The 16,831-nt window shown below is 44.8% G+C and overlaps 1 protein-coding gene across 7 annotated transcripts in view; it reads left to right on the forward strand.

The window, feature by feature from the left end:
- The window catches only part of mahj (LisH and WD40 domain-containing protein mahjong), a 130,448-nt gene that overhangs the window by 100,577 nt on the left and 13,040 nt on the right, over positions 1-16,831 (forward strand). For 4 of the 7 annotated variants that reach the window (XM_075704306.1, XM_075704302.1, XM_075704305.1 and 1 more), the window contains exons 29-32: positions 855-928; positions 4,642-4,734; positions 11,652-11,715; positions 11,916-11,936. In XM_075704306.1, coding sequence (XP_075560421.1) covers positions 855-928; positions 4,642-4,734; positions 11,652-11,715; positions 11,916-11,936 — 252 coding nt within the window. Of the gene's footprint in view, positions 1-854; positions 929-4,641; positions 4,735-11,651; positions 11,716-11,915; positions 11,937-12,580; positions 12,653-16,831 lie in introns of all 7 variants that reach the window. The other 3 variants (XM_075704308.1, XM_075704309.1, XM_075704307.1) reach the window with 3 other exon arrangements.

Below are 16,831 nucleotides of genomic sequence, written 5' to 3' on the forward strand. Positions count from 1 at the left end.
AATGGTGTATGCACGTGACAGGATGACTGTAAGGATAACTTTTGAGCCTCTGATATTACCATACTCGCATGATTCCAATGTGTCCCTGAACCTAATGCACACCAAGTTCTCGCGGATTTAAACTAAATTAAAAATGCACTTGACTGTAGCATAAGTCTAATTATAACAGAAAAATATAGCTTGCCCTCCACGTTGGCGGGCAGGAAAAACTAGACATGCAGAATTTAACTTCACAGAAGGGAAGCACTTTTTTTTTAACTGAGCATTGATTAGGATGAGACATGTTGTGATCACAACTTGCACTTCACTCGCCATAGATACCAACCATACCAGGGTGGTAGTCTCAAGTGATCACTTTTAGTGATACTATACAATCACTTTCACAGGACTTTACATGACTCTGCATGCGACCGAGAGAGTTCCTTGCACTGGACGCAGATAATGAGGTTGGCACTGCGCCAGAAATGATGGCGGCAGTACATGCTGATGCATCTGGTGCCGAGTCACGGGAAATCTCGCAAAATTGATAGTTTCTTCGAAAGCGATTTAGCAAGAATACTGCTCTAGATTGTAGTTCAGAACAGAATGACCCCACAGCACCTTTCGTGGAAACTTGCTCTGTCACCATCGTGTAATGGTGATGATGCTGCTTCTGACGGCTCTGACGGTGCGCTGTTGCCAATGCTGCCAGCGCGGTCTTGGTTTTGTATCTGGTCGTAGTGCGCAGGCAATTTTCTCGGAAAAGAGGTGTATGTTAGGTTCGTGTTACATAACACAGTACTTGTAGCAACCTCTCTGCTTCTGTTGACCTTTTTCACCATGAGCGTTCATTGCAAAATTTTTTTGTTCTCCAGCAACAATCGACATCAAGCGGAACATCTACGATCTCAAGCCAGATGAGTCGGACTACTTCCTAGCTGTTGTGGAGGTGAGCAATGCGAATGCCTTAAAGAACGTGAAACAGCCGTGCTAAGTTAGAGTACAGGCTGTTTAAATGGACATTGAAAAAAAAAAACAATTTGTGCATCAAGTTACACTTCTACAATGCCAGAAGGAATCTGCACTTTCTGTAGTAGCAGGTTTGGCAAGCCAGAAAAGATGCAAAAAAATGAAAAACTCTGCGTGCCGTTTAGGATGTACCTGCACTGGCGCGGTATGATGTTAGGGATTTTTATGGCGTCTGCTTGAGCTCAGTTAATTTTTCATCAGTGAAAACAGGCCACATTGTAAACTCTTAGTGGGTTACAACAGCCCAAATATCAAGCAAACGAACAAAAATAAAGAATCTTAAGAACTTGTGATGTCAGGCTGATATACCCATGCTGGGGTCTCAATGCAAAATTTAAGAAAGTAAACCTTAACGAGAGAATTACGAAGAAAAAGCTTGAGCACTGCTTTCAAGATTGTAATATTTAAAAATTAATTAACAATTATGCATTGTAAAGTTCGGTTGTCAATTGGAAATGTTTGATGTCTGTTTTTTTATGTCTGTGTAGCATTTCTGACTTGCATTTCAGTTGTCGTCTCTGTTACAATAAGAAGTTCTAGGCAGGATGGATGAGTGGCATCAATTTTTCTGAAGACATAGGAACTGTAGAAGAATGTACACAGTGAAGTTCATCACGCTAGCTCTGGCTTGAACATGTGACCAGGAAGTTGTTCAGGATGCTAAACACATAGCTTGTGGCACCCTGTGTTAACCAGCTCAATAATGTTGTGTGCTAAAATAGAGAGTAATTACTGTATTTGCACGTAAATAATGTGACCATGAATAGTGCGAGGGGACTTTTGGTCTCACAAAAAGAAAGAAAAGTGCTTACTATAGAAATTACTATACCAACAGGAATTATGACTATAAAAACTGGGAGCGATGCAAAAAAGTGGGTGCCCGCAAGGCTTTATTCATCGTTACTTCGAACTGCCATCACAAAATAAGGTCAAAGGGTGAGTGCTGACGTATTTATCCCTTTCGGCGAGAACAGCATCGTCGTCCATAACATCAACCATAGTTATTAGACAAACATCACTTCATAAATGCCCGCGACACAATTGAATACGGCAAAGCCTTAGTCGGATTGCACGGTGATCCACTGTTGGACTTAGAAGACAATTCACATGACGTGCCGCACAGCAGCACCCATCGTATCTTTCACATGAATTAGCGGGTAAACATTGATGAAAGTTCTCTATCCACTCGCATCACAGAAGGACAGTTTGTGTGGGGAGACGGTTCATAATTTAGCCAAGTGAGGAAGTGCGATGGACAAAGTGTATCACCAATAGCTTTTCTCAAAGCCTGCGGCAATAAATCGATGCAGGAATACTTTCTTATCGACAACAGCGACACGCGGGTGCATGCTGCTATACTTTCTAAAGTGGTTAGTGTTTTATTTTTCATCACGAGACTGCAAACGCAGGGAGCACTGTGCATATATCACAGTAGCTGGAGCTGCGCTCCTTTGCCCCTGGCAATATGGCTGCTGCTGGCTTCACTCGCTGCCGTAGGTGACGGCTGGGACTGCCAGTCCAGAAGTTTTATGCAACCTCCTTGAGTGTACACGGCTCCGGGGCCTTTTTTTAAATACTGAAATGCAATACATTTTTGTCAGGTATAAGTTTTTCTCTAACTTACAGTGCGCAGCTGAATCTCTGATCGTTCTGCGAGTAAAGAAGTGGCACCGTGGCCTCCTAGATACGGTAGCATATGCTGTAGCCCGATCTCGGAGGCTATAGTGGCACTGTGAGAACTTGTGCCCGCTGCCAAAAGAGGGCACCACATTGCTGCTAGCACTAGGATTTGCAACACTCGCAGATGCAGCAACTTGTTGCAGCAGCGTTCTATTTTCAGAAGTGGCTGAAAAGGTCAAAATGCAGATGGTTAACGAAAGTCACACTCACTCCTGCAAAAGCCGCTCATTGGTCTGCTTTTCCCATTTGCGAGGCAGACTACTGACATCACTCTCACTTGCGAGTGTTGCTGGTGTCAGCACTCCTAGTTTTTAGAGATTGCTCAGTGCGAAGTAATCTGCTTACAAAATTTCCACGAGCTTTTTTTTGGAAGTGCCTACTGCAGGTATAAATAATTCCAAGGATGAGCTTTTCGTCGCGGCATAAGCAAACTGTGTCCTAAAAAAATTACTAAATTAGTTGTCAGTCCCTTTAAGGTATTTTTGCATGTTCAGGTGGTTTCTTTGTAGTTGTTGTTGTTGTTGTTAAGAAAGAGTTCTCTAAACTTGCTAGGCTAAACTGTTAGTTTCTGCTGATTGTAATGTAATCCTTGTTTATTGGCAGACAAATAATTAGTCTCAAGCAGGCTTCCTCAAAATTTTATGAAGTTTTTGCTTTGAGGCAAGCACACAACGAATTATGACTTTGGTCGAATATTTTCTCATTGAAGCGATATTGCATGCACCATTATTCGTAAATTAAACTAAGGAACACTGAACATTAGATTACATCTGCTAAGCATGCATTCTGTTAGTAGCCTTACTACTTTTTTTTTATTACTTGAAAGCAACACACCAATTTTCTTTCTCTCCGAATTCACTGAATAAAATCTGAAGTGTGATGTTTAGCTTGAGTGCCGCTCAGCTTTGTGTAAGAATTCGGCAATACTCTTGTGCACATTTCTCCATATGTCTAGCTCAGCATGTGTCGTTAGTTGAACAGTGATTTTGAGATTTTACTTCAATCGCAAAAGAAGGGCTATCATATTTTCTTATGCTACCTTTAATATGGCCCATTAGAATGTGAATTATGAAAGTAAAGTTGTAAAACTTCACCAGGGGTAGTGCGGGCTGTCTCGTGGCAGGGAGGTTCTGGGTTCGACCCCAACTAATGATAAAGATTTACTTTTTTTCTTTTCCTATTTTACATTGCAGAGGCATTTCAGCATGAGTTCTGCGGCATTGCTGGGATGCAATGTGGTACGGTAGCTAGCTTGACGAGTCGGTACATCCGCATTATTATTATTACTTAGAGCACGCACTTCAAACATGGACAAAGAAGAGAGAGGTGGAACACGAGCGCTGGACTCTCAAACTAAATGTTTATTGCATTCAAACAGCCTTATAAATAGAAAAACTTGCGCATGTGTGCACCCATGCACCATACATTCCCTCAACCAAAATAGAAACAAGGCAGGCGAGCGGTAAAGCAAGAAGTGCAACATTTTTAACAATTAGACGCTTATAAAAAAAACATTTTTCCCTGTGTAGTGTGAGTGATGCCTGGCTTATGCACCTCTCACCGCATTTATTGATTATGTGTGCCTCTGAAATGGCGTTTCGTATCTCTTCTTTGTCCGTGTTTGAAGTGCATGCTGTACATAGCAATAATAATGTTGCAGCGATAGCTGTATTCTGAGCTCCCGCCTCCTGAGCAGCACACACAACATTCCATCTCGGCCAACACGTGTGGGCTCAGTTAAAAACAGTGCAAGAAATACTTCGCCACAGTGTAACTGCGTCGCCCCAATTATTTCCAGGCTGAGCAGCAAAGTTGCGAGGAAATTCAGGCTTGGCAGTGTTCGCGTGCCCCGGAGTCAGCTGCACGTTTTGTGACCGTATCGATCATTCGAGTCTCTCTGCACCGTGCCGTTTGCTACCGTTACGACGATTGGGCCAAATTATTTTGTCGCAGAACCAGGGCACCAGGGATGCCACGATGAGCAGCTCGGAGAGCATCTGTCGTCTCTACGAGGTCGGTCGGCAACGAGAGGAGGACGACGACGAGGTGAGCGGTCTGGCTTCACGCTCTTTCGGCAGTGGTGGCTCTGGCAAAGGCCGGGAACTTTAGGGGGAAATCTGGCGCCAGTGTGTCTGCGTGCATGGTGGCAAGTACGACTCTTCAGCCAATGCGGCAGCAGTGGGCAGTGCGGTCAACTTTCGTTAATTTGTGCGTCAACTTTCGTTAATTACGTCAGTGCGTCAACTTTCGTTAATTGGACCCTGGCGGGACCGACAAAATAAGGTCGGATTATCCGGCAGGTCAACTGCCGCGGTGGCTCAGTGTCTATGTTGTTGCCCTGATACGCACGATGCCGTGGGATCAAATCCGGCAGCGGCGGCCGCATTTCGATATGGCCGAAATACAATAACGCCCCTGTCCCGTGCATTGGGGGCACGTTGGAGATCCCCTGGTGGTCAGAATTAATCTGGAGTCCCCCATTAGGGCGTGCCTCATAATCAGATTGTGGCTTTGGCATGCAAGGCCCCGGAATTCGTTCATTATACGGTGGGTCAAATGAAACAAGATGCAGGAAAAATGCCAAATTACACCACCGATTTATTTGGCTGTAGTTACCAGATTCTAACATTTTCCCGAATCAAACTCACACCCACATTTTATGTGTCCAAAGGGGTTAACTAACGTAGAAATGACATTAAAACTTCTAAACAAAGTACAAACCTAACGCACACCCATTTTTGGCAAGAAAAAGATTACAGGGTCTCTTATCTCTCTAAAAGACAAATGGCGAAAGCTACACTTCCTCCTATTATCATTTGCCTCTTTCTTTGCCTCTTCTCTTTCTCTTCTTTCTTTTAGTCATTACAGCCCACTACTTAGCATTTTTAGTTATTTGTAATCAATTGTGGTCATTACAAGCCGTCGTTAGACATGTTGGTCATATCATAGTCATTTGTACTCACTACAAGTCATTTCAGTCATTGATAGTCATTACTGGTCACTACTAAGCATTTTTAGTCACTTCTAATGAATTGTAGTCGTTACAAGTTGTTGTTAGACATGTTGGTCGTGTCATAGTCATCAGCACTCATTACAAGTCATTTCAGTCATTATTAGTCATTACTGGTCATTACTAAGCATCTTTAGTCATTTCTAATCAACTGTAGTTGTTACAATTCGTCGATAGACGTATTGGCCATTTCGTAGTCATCATAAGTCATTTCAGTCATTATTAGTCATTACTGCTCACTAGTATGCATTTTTAGTCATTTGTAATCAGCTGTGGTCATTACAAGCCGTCCTTAGACATATTGGTTATTTCGTAGTCATTATTAGTCCTTACTACTCATCACTAGACATTTGTAACAGTTGTGGTCATTACAAGACGTAGTTAGACATAAATGTCATTTCAGAATAATCAGTAGTCATTAAATGTCATTAGTAGGCATTATTAGTCATTACTAGTCATTATTAACCTCTACCAATCTCTATTATAACATTATCATTCACTAACTGCCACTATCAATCATTTTTCATTATTTAATCTGTCTTCGTATGGCGTGATGACGCTTCGGCAGACACTCCTGCAGTCAGGTTTGCTGGCACAAACTTCACCATGAGCCTAGAAAGGCATTTGCCTTAAAATTATTGAACATTGGCAGCTGGTTTCCTAAAGTCAGCTTCGCCGCAGTATGTTCTCGTTATGCAGCAAAGCATACAAACATTGCGAAAGCTTGTTTTGGCTTCAGTTTCGTGTCAACGTGCACCAAGCAGGCAATTTCTGGACCATTTGTTTTAAGAAAAGGCACCTGTTGAATTCGTGTAAATACCATCATCAAACATTGCAAGCTACGGTTAAAGATTGAAAATCTCCCCAGGGCGAGCCAAAAATGGGCATTTTCAATGAGAGATGACGCGTGTTGAATGCGTACTCTGTCCCTTAAGCTCTATGGAGACTTACGCTGACACTAAAGGGTCGCTGTTGGGGTCAGCATAGGGGTCAGGCACGTGCGTGCCGACTGGTCAAGTTGGAGTTATCCAGCGAAGGCCCGTTTTATTGTAAAAGTAACAAAAGTTTGGGCCCATAGAAATACATTAGTACCAGCTGGCACCTTCGGTCAGGATCAAATGAATCCAAAAATTGAATCAAACTTAGTCAAAATAATGGAAGTCCTCTGTAGTTGGATTCATTTAAACCACCTCATCGGTCTGGATTCATATATTAGCCGGATGTTTGAGTGAGTTGGTTGGGGTGATACATTATTTTGGCATTGCGCACGGCGCTAGAAAAGGGACTTGGATCAGATACACGTGAAATCTTGTGCCTGTCTTATGAAAGCTTATTATCGGCACGAAAGGATACATGTAAGCATGTGCAGGTAGATGCCCATAACTCATGCAATAGGAGATATTATAGCAACTGTCAGTAGTAAGTACGCAATGAGGAAAATTAGGATTATGGAATGGTAAATAAAAATAATGCAATGTTTGCGAGTAAATTGAGTGAACACGAATGCATGGCATTCAATTTTTAGAATATCTTTTTGCTTCGTGAACTAATAAGTTTAGAGGTACAAGAGTGAAAAAGGACCTGAAGAATCTTTGCAGGTGCACAAAGCTGTGATGCATGCCGATGCAGTGCGAAGAAGTGAGTGTAACTGGATATGCTGGGAAGGCTTCGACATAGGGGACTGCAGAGCTTTGTGACATTAAACTTAAATGAAAATGATCTGTAATTTGTATTTATGTGTGGGACTTGCAGTTGGATGGATCTCCTTTGTCTAGCTTTGTGCACAATGCCTGAATAACAGATCTCGTGTTAACCCTGTGGGTCATCATATATTCACTGCATGGTCATACCTGTTTCGATTCAGCTCCTAATCACTACCATTTTATACTGTTCAAATTATAGACAACATTGCTTGGGGTGCAAAAAAAAGAAAGGAATTGTGAGGTTTGGTTGCCAAACGTCACCTAGATTTAGTGACCTGCTTGCTCTTAGATCGGTCAGGGTTAATTTATGCATTGTAAATTACTTAAAATTGTATTTCTATATTAATAATTCAGCAGCGTGTTGCACACCTGTAACACGTTAAGGCAAATGCCTGCTGCACACGTGGTAATGCGCTGTCCCGCATTGCGGCTTTCCCAATACAGTCGAACCCGGCTATATCGAACTCACAAAAAGATGCCTATCAGTTCGATATAGAGCATAATTCGATATAAGCCTGCTAAGTAATCGGATGTCATAAAAGCACATACCATTTATAAAATCACTTTATTGCTGAAACTAGCTCAGTTTCGCACGAAGTAGTCCTGCGTTTTCTTCTGCTTGGGCAATTTCGCTGCCTGCGACGCACGCACTTTTCCACATTGTCTAAAGCGTCGGAGCAGCTGAGGCCGCAACCTTCCGCATTCGCGCAGAAGCACAGACTAGTGTGAGCGCACCAATCACTTCGGAGGATGTGGGCCAAGGACTGTTGTTGCTTTCCTCATTGTGCCCACTTTCACTTGTGCTCGGTATGATGTCAGCAATGTAGTCTTCATTTTTGGGCTCTCCTGTGGTCGCGACACCATCATTTGCGCTCACAAGCTCGTCCACCGTTGATTCGTCAACAGCTTCTGGAAATTCTGACAGCTCACTGCGAACTTCGGCAACATCGGCAATGGCTTCGTCGCATTCATCAGAATTTAGTCATCGCCAAGCATGCGAAAGTCGGCACGGCTGAAGCAATTTCGGATGAACCACTCGCACACGGCCGTGCATACCCGTCGGGCACCATGGGCACCAGGTCGTGAGTTTGGCAGCTTTAGCCGTAATCTCCCCTTTCAAGATCGTTCTGAGAGTGCTCCTCAGAATCTTGTACACTGCAGGGACATCTGACTTCTCACCGCGTTCGATCCTATTTATGATTTCTAGCTTCACGACGAAAGGCGAATTTCTGCCGCTTCATCACGGCAACACTGCAGGAGAAGGCCTACTAGGCGCACACACAATGAACCAGAAAAGCAGCGAGATAACTGGCACTTGCGCCATCTTGCTTGACGAGGGCACAAGAGCCTCTGATTGGCTGTCTGAGCAAGCGCTGCGGGCGGGCCAGGATCATTTTTTTTGCAGGGGGGTGTCAACGGCTCGTCCGAGGCAGGGTGGTCACGGTAGGGAGAGCGGTTGGATGGAGCCGCGCCGCTGGGTTTTGCCGCCACCGCGAGGGCAAGCCAACTTCCTGGGGCGCTTTCTGCCGCTTGATGTTCGATATATCGGGAGTCGCTGCTTTGTTTTGTTCGATGTAAGCGTAATTTTTCCTATATGTACTCATTGTATATTTACCGTGTCCAGAAATTGTTCAATATATATAATAATTCGATGTAAACGGGTTTGATATACTAGTCGGATTTGACTGTATTGGTTCTTCGGTTTGTTTTCGATGCTTATGTGCACCTTTGCACGCCTTTATAGAGGGGTCAGTCCAGACTCGCACCAGCGATGTTTCTCTTCGACTTTGTTGCATCCTTTCAGCAGGAGATGGAGACGTATGCTGTTCTGTGTGCTGTACAGGTGATTTCAATAATTTCACGCACTGTTCACTTTGCTGAGCGCTTGTAGCCTCAGCCATTGCATTGTTTGCTTGCTTACAGGAGTATGAGTCATTGTTTACAGGTTGATGAGCCATTGAGAAGGTCATGTGGTCTTTTTTTTGTACAACTCGACTATATGCCGTGTTTCTGTGCGTTGTATGCGTGATTCCAATGAATGTATGCACTCTACGCTTAACTTTGCTGTGTGCTTGTAGCCTCTGCATTACGAGAGGGATGAGCCATTGCGTTTTTCGCTTGCTTAGGGGGGGTATGAGATATTGCTGATGATGATAGTTTTTGTACCATTGGAGGGGATGACGCGTTTTTTGGGTATGAACCATAGTTTTTGTACCATTGGACTGGACGATGCATTTTTTGGGGGTATGAGCAATTCCAACAAGCAACTTGAGACTTTTGCCTTAATAAAGTGAAACTATTGGGAATGTTAGGTACTTACCTGCTGCAAGATGGATTTGCGGGTCAGTTGGTCGATGTTCATGTTGAAATCTGTTCAGGACCGACAATGGAGACAAGAGCATACAACACATAAATGCGCTTCATGAACTTACCTGCTCTAAAGAAATGCTGTGTGAGCCGTAGCATTGTGAGGCTGACACATACATAGCACAATTTAACCGCAGTGAGCAACAAAAGAATGGCATTGTGCTTTTTCAGTGAAGCCGTATAAAATTGTAGAAAAACTAACAGTAATATTGATGGTGACTGAGTAATTTGAGCTAAATTTGCGTCTTCAGCAAACGTGGTATGGAAATCTATCTATGGCTGAAGGCACTTGTTGGGCCTCTTTTCATACAGCTGTTGCCCACATGTCGTGTTTGTCTGGAGAAAAGTGTGCCGGTCTCGAAGCCACTAACAGCAGTGCTGTCTGACTTTCGGCTTTTCTTAAGGTTCATTTTGTCAAAATATCTCATAATTAATTTTTAGGACTGGTGGAAAAAAACAGCAAATCATAACCAGCGCAGAAACTTTATGTACTCAGTGATTGGGTTCTATGCCTAAAAGCTGCACACTGAGTATGAGAGTTGCGGTAGAGGAGGACTCTGCAACAATTTTGACACCCTTGGAATTTTATAAGGAATGCTGCAAACACACAGTTGAGGGGAAGGCTGGGATGTGCCAGAGCTTTATCTTTGTCACAGTGCTGTTGATAAATGTGGACTGGATAAACTGCAGCAAGGCACAACACGATCGTTCTGTCCGGTCTTATCCCATCCTTAAGTTCACATTTATTGTACTGTAACCCGTCCGAAGAAGCTACTTGGTCAAAGCCTTGTTCTGGCTTACCCATGCGTATGCCTTGGGAGTTCTGCTGGGCAGCTTTGGTGCACGAGGTCGGAAAGGAATCGAAACACAACTGCTTGCTTTTCACCGCACTTTCGAGAAACGCAAAAAATAATTTATTTGTCACGAAACCGCTTCTTCCTCACACGAACGGCACTGTCTTTCGGCTGTCCTTTCCAGCGCTCACTTCCCGCTGCGGCCGCGCTCTTCGGATTCACGGGCACTGCTGCCGCCGCTGCCGCCTCTGCTGCCACGACCACCGCTTGCGCAGCTTCCCCATCTTCGCCGCGTGTCTTGTGTTTAGGAAAACCTGATGTTCATCACAATTTCGTTACTCCCTGCGTGTGGAGAGAGAAAAAAGAGAGAGATTCATTGCCTCATTTTTGTGTTGACCCTTTGTCATCTGCACAGGCATTCATTCAAACACGCCTGTGCCGGAGGTGCACAGCGTGCTGTTTCTACAGCTGCTAGTTACTGCGTGGGTCACTATCGCCAGCTACATGCTGTTAGTGGCCAGTGTTTTTTTTTTCTTTTTTTTTCTTCGGCTCAGCAGGGTCACGGCAGAAGCAGTGTTGTCAGCAGCAGCGGCAGCAGATTTACTTTTAGCTTGCAGCTAAAATAAGGCTTTCGTATGGCACGGGTTCTAAGTGGTCTTAGACCTGTGGCTGGTATGAGATTGCAGGAAGTTGTCGAATGATAGTGCTCGATGTCTTATAGGCTGGTTCATTGCTGCAAGTTCCAGCATTGGTGCAGCAGCTTATGGAAATGCGCAAGTTTCCTCAAGCCTATAATTAGTTCATGAAATTACTGGATCTTTATGTGTATGTCAACATTAGGAGAAGGCAGCAAAAATTATGAGTCTTGCATCTTGGACCATTTAAATGTTTAGACATCTCGGGTCTTTTCTGGTTAAAAAAAGTTTCACTTTTGAAAGGAACAATGGTGTCTTAAAGTTCACATCAGTATACCGTGGGACCCTCCATTCATCTCATGTTTATTGCCTATGTTATACATTGTACAGTCGTTTATTGCAGGACATCATATATTGCACTGCGGTGAGCTGGTCTTGTTGACTACTTTTCCAGGATGCAGATGACGATGAGTCTGACAATATGGGTGAAGAGGACACCGATGAGGACGACGACGACGGTGAGTTCATGCCAAAATATGGCAGCATGTTGCAGCAGCATCTGGCGGCTTACGGAAAAGAAAAAAAACATTTGCCACAAACACCCAAACATCCCTTTCAAGTTCTTAAGCATTCAGAAGTGCCGCTTGAGATGTTGCAAACAAATGTGCAACCAGGATTTATTTTCTGTTTTGTTTCTTTTTTCATTGTAAATGAAAAGACTCCGGTGAAGATGAAGACGGTAAGTCAGTGCTGGCCAAGCCAGTTGCTACGAATCTCATTTGATGGCTTGTGCAGATGAGTGAGTTGAGTGAATTGATATCGAAAAAAAAAGAAAGAGCACATTTATACATGGAGTGCCAGCCAGGGTTTTGTAGAAGTATTCGGGACGCAAGTCTTAGAACCCCTGGATGTTTTCACACCCAAATAAAACCCGGATGCAAGTGTTAGTGTGCAAATGAACGTACAGGCATGGCCACTGCTAGCAGGAACGCGGGGGTGACAGCGTCCCGTGGGGTGCCACTCCCCGCGCCTCGTGAAGGCTTGGCAGACAGCTCAATTCGCCTGGCTTTTCGCCAGTCGCTTTGATTGCGCCTGCGCCACAAGTCTTCGTGAGGCGTCGGGGGTGGGGCTCTGTGCAGAGCCATACCACAGCTCCCGTGTTCCCGCTGGCATTCGCTGTGCCCGAACGTTTGCTTGCAAAGTTCACGCCTTCAGTATCGAGCTTTCAATACTGGGCATTTTGCTTAAAAGCCACGAGTTGTCCAATCACGCATGGATATCGCTAGTGTTTGCTTCTTAAGCTTTATGTGAGGAGGCACGTTGATACTGGATGGCTAGAGTAGTATCATTTTTCTTCTTGCATGCTGGCGGAAACCTCGAAAGAAGACAGCTCACTGATTCAGTTGGTCGCTGAGGTGACCTTATATTGAGTCAAGACACGGCATGCATTGGAAGGTGCGGCTTCGTTTCTTTCCTCATCATCTTGGACGACTCCCTTAGCACCCGCCACCATCCTCATGTCGGCTCACATTGGCAGTTGCAGTTTCAAAGGAATTAAAACAACTTAAGAAAATCTCAGTATTTCTTGCACTCGTTCATTTCACCTGTGCTCAAAAGTTATACTATTGTTAAGTTGTACAGCCCACAAAAGAAGCGCTCTTGCGCAAATATGTGGCATGCCTTGTGTCACCGTAGCGTTTGGGCAAGAAGTCACCCCATACCGTATAGTTGTGCAGCTATATGAGCTCTGCATTAAAGGGACACTAAAGGTTACTATTAAGTCAACGTGGACTGTTGAAATACCATCACAGAAACCTCGAAACGCTTGTTTCGTGCCAAGGAGAGACTTATTTTAAGAGAAAATGCGTTCTGAAGCGTCCGCGTACCTCTAGCGCAGTTCAAATCACCCGCCCTCCGATCGAGGAGTACTGACATCATGGTCTCATAGTGACGTTGCGCCATCGGTGAGTAGAACGGCGTCCGCAGACGGCGCTACGGCTTTTCTGCGCAAAACGCGAACGCGCGGCCAGAAACAGAGCCAAGACAGAGCCGACAGGAGAGCGAAAGCGGGAGTATGGTGGCTAGCGGAAGGAGAAACGAATTACGTCCCACATTACGTCCCACGGCACACGGAGAGTCCGTTTTCGTTAAACTATAGGCTGCGGCGAGCTCGCAGCGTGGTCGACGTGGTCTATGAGAAGCGACGAGCCTTTTCGCACTCGCAACAGGGCATAAAAATGTGCAAATCGACGCGAAACTCGGCCTAGAAACGTGCTTCGCCACAGCCAGGGCTCAATATGACCCAAGCTGGCACGACCCAGATGTCGATTCCCGCACCGCCACCAGGCGCCGCTACTATACCTCAAACTCCAGCGCAAGACGCCCATAAGCTGGTACTTCATTCTATGACGCTAACTTCGACGCTCGTCGCAATGGACCCTGACACCGACAGATTGGCTCGCGATGGTGGGCTCAACTTCAGCGATTTGAGCACCGACGAGCGCGACCTGCTGCTGAGGGCTCGCACTGCCGGCGTCGTTGCGTACTACGACGGCGGCCTCGACACCGGCTCTCCGGAGCGGGAAAGCAACGAGGGCTTCCCATGACATCACATGGACGCGGCATTCTCGCTGCTTGTTCCAAATGAAAGTTTCGCTAGCCAGCGGAACCCTCACAGCACGACGCGATAACGAAACTACTGAAACTCCAAAGCGTGCGCGGCGCAGAGTCGAGCGCGCAGAGTCGAGCGAAAACGAAACCTTTCGAACACCCATATTACTGAAGGGTAACGTCAAAATGTTATTTTTTCTTAGAATCGAATAGACGTAGACAAGTAGCATTTTTTTCCGTCTTATAATCGAATGAAATGATATTTTTAATACGAGTAGTTGAGTATTAGTAACACAAATTATGAGGAGTCCTTTCGTCATCGGGCTAGTACCGGAATGTCGCTGGGGGGTCTCAAATTGTGTCATGCATTTACCTCAATTTCTCGGTTACTAAAGCTCTGTTCGCGATTATATTGACGCCTTAGACGTTCTAGAACATTGCTCTACCACTTTAACTTGAGTTTCTGGTAACCTTTAGTGTCCCTTTAATGTATTATCTGTTAACCTGCCATACATATGGTATGGAAAGACTTCAATAGCCTAGCTTGAACATGGCCTTTGACTGGACTGTCCAGTGCTGTAACGATATTAGAATTGTGTGGAAACTCTGAAAAATGTGAGGACAGTGCATGCGATAGCCTAACGAAGTCGCAGCTAGGCTTTCATGTGGTTGTCATGTCTGCTTGTTAATTGTTTTATCTAACTGGCACAGATTTTCTCCGAGGTGTTGCTATACTAAAGTTGCCGATTATTTTGCATGTAAGATGAAATTCCATTTAATGCCACAACGAATTGATATCGGAATGATTGGTTTAATGGATATCCATTTGAAAAGGTTACGCACGCAACCTTTTGAAAGCCGGAAGCTTCTGACATGAATGTATGGCACGGATTGTAGAGTAGCTATCGTGCCCGTCACAATGAGCACAGCTTAGCAAACATTGCTATACTGAGAGAGAGAGAGAGAGAGAGAGAGAGAGAGAGAGAGAGAGAGAGAGAGAGAGTGTGTGTGTGTGTGTGTGTGTGTGTGTGTGTGTGTGTGTGTGTGTGTGTGTGTGTGTGTGTGTGTGTGTGTGTGTGTGTGGTTTTGTGTGTGTGTCATAAGAGTTAAGGTTTATAGGTTTTTGAGTATATATACTGTCTAGTTAAGTAAATTGGGGTAGTACGTAAACTGTCTTACAGGGCTTCCTAGATGTGTTAACTGTCAAATGCATACCGTACATTTTCTTTGTGGGTCAAGCATGCAAACGTAGCGAGTAGCTGTTTTGCTAACCCTTTTCTCTAATGTGACAGAAGAGATCAAGCCTGGCAAGTCACTAGTATCTTTTAACGTGGGATGTTTTTTATTAAAGCATTTTATGTTGCTCCTCTTGGGAGTGAAGAGCATTTGTTGCGGACACTGCCCGATTCCTATTGGGCGATAGGCGACTAGTAGACCTGGAATAAAAAAAAGAGGGGGGAATGAAGGCATGCTACGCATTCCGATTACCCCCTTTGGATTTCTCTCTGTGGCAAAAGACACTTTAGTACCAGTAAAAATCATGATACCCTTGTCGCACACAAACTGTGCAACGCGTGATGCCGCCAACACAGGGGATTTGCAGCCAGGGCACAAAGAAAAACGAAGCAAACGGTGCAACTGGCCGCTTCATTCACCGCACCTGTGGAGGCTGCGCTAATCCTGGTGTACACAAACAGGCTCGACTCCCACTGCTCTCTACTCTCTAATTACTGGAGGGCAGCGCTGCCACTTTGATTGAAGTACTGCGATATGTGCCACAGTTCCGCATTGTGCCGCAGCACGTCAGTGTGCTGTGCGCGCAATGTTCTGCAGGACTCGTAACGTGTTGCGTGCATCGGAGACCCCCTTAAATGTGGGCGACAATGTGCACACCGTGTGCACGTTGCATGCAGAGACGGTGCTTTGTCTTTTCAGGAGCTGCAGCTCTGAGAATGAGACTCTGCAAACTGCTTCAATGTGTGGGTGTCTGTCTTGTGTGTGCTTGTTACGTGTACCGTGTCACCTTTCTTGGAGAGGTATGTGTGTTGTGATTTGGCGTCAAGGCAGGGGCAAAAGCTTCGGCATCCATGTGCGAAGAATTGCCGAGGGCAGCCAATAAACAATATCCTTTGTGAATGTGAGAAATGGCGTGTGTTTAGGGCATGTCGCGAGCAAACACATTTTTTCGGCATTCAACAAACAGAATGCCCTGTGTGGCTGTTGCACATTGCCTCTGACGCACATGTGGAACATGCTTTCGAGAAGTTCGTACTTTGCTTGATAAATGGGCTGGGTGACATCTTGTTGGTGGGCAGTGTCTCGCAGTAACGCAGTAGTCGAAACCTTGGTCCTTCAGATTCGCAATGACATTTACTGATTCCGTTTCATGATAAAGTGAAGCACTCTATGTGAAGTCTATTAGACGTTTACCTGAAGTGTGTCAGGCAAAAGGTGTTTCCCCAGCACTTGTTTGTCGCCGGAATCGCCAAGTTGCACCGTTGCAGCACAGTGGCTAGTTGAGGCCCGCACTGCCACCTACTGAGCACACTTGTCGAAGATGCCAATTGTGAATATGAACTTGCGTCACTAGTGCAATGCAAATGGACCAAAAGTATGATAAAGCCATTGAGCACAATAGAAAGGGACTCGTTACACATGCTGTCTCAAATCTCTTCTGCTGTTGCTTCCTTATCTAAACCCAAGAATAATCTAGGAAGTTAGCCTGAGCTAATTTTATTGCGCAATGTTGTCTTAATTGGTCTCGCAGGATACTTTTGTTGTGGCATATAGTTGCCAGGCCTGCTGTGAAGTGTAATGTCTCTCATACAAGGTCTTTCAGTGAAAACTAAGTGATTATATTCTTAATGCTAGTGCGCTGAAGTTTTATCTTTAAGACATAAAACACTGCATTTCTTTGGAGTTGTGTGATAATCGCTGATAAAATTTTCCAGTGAGCCCTCTGATCTAGAACTTCAGTGCACATGTAATTGCATGCAGAATTAAAGCTAGCCAATGCTCGGGTCT

The sequence above is a fragment of the Dermacentor variabilis genome, chromosome 9, assembly GCF_050947875.1.
Source record: "Dermacentor variabilis isolate Ectoservices chromosome 9, ASM5094787v1, whole genome shotgun sequence".
Lineage (NCBI taxonomy): Eukaryota > Metazoa > Arthropoda > Arachnida > Ixodida > Ixodidae > Dermacentor > Dermacentor variabilis.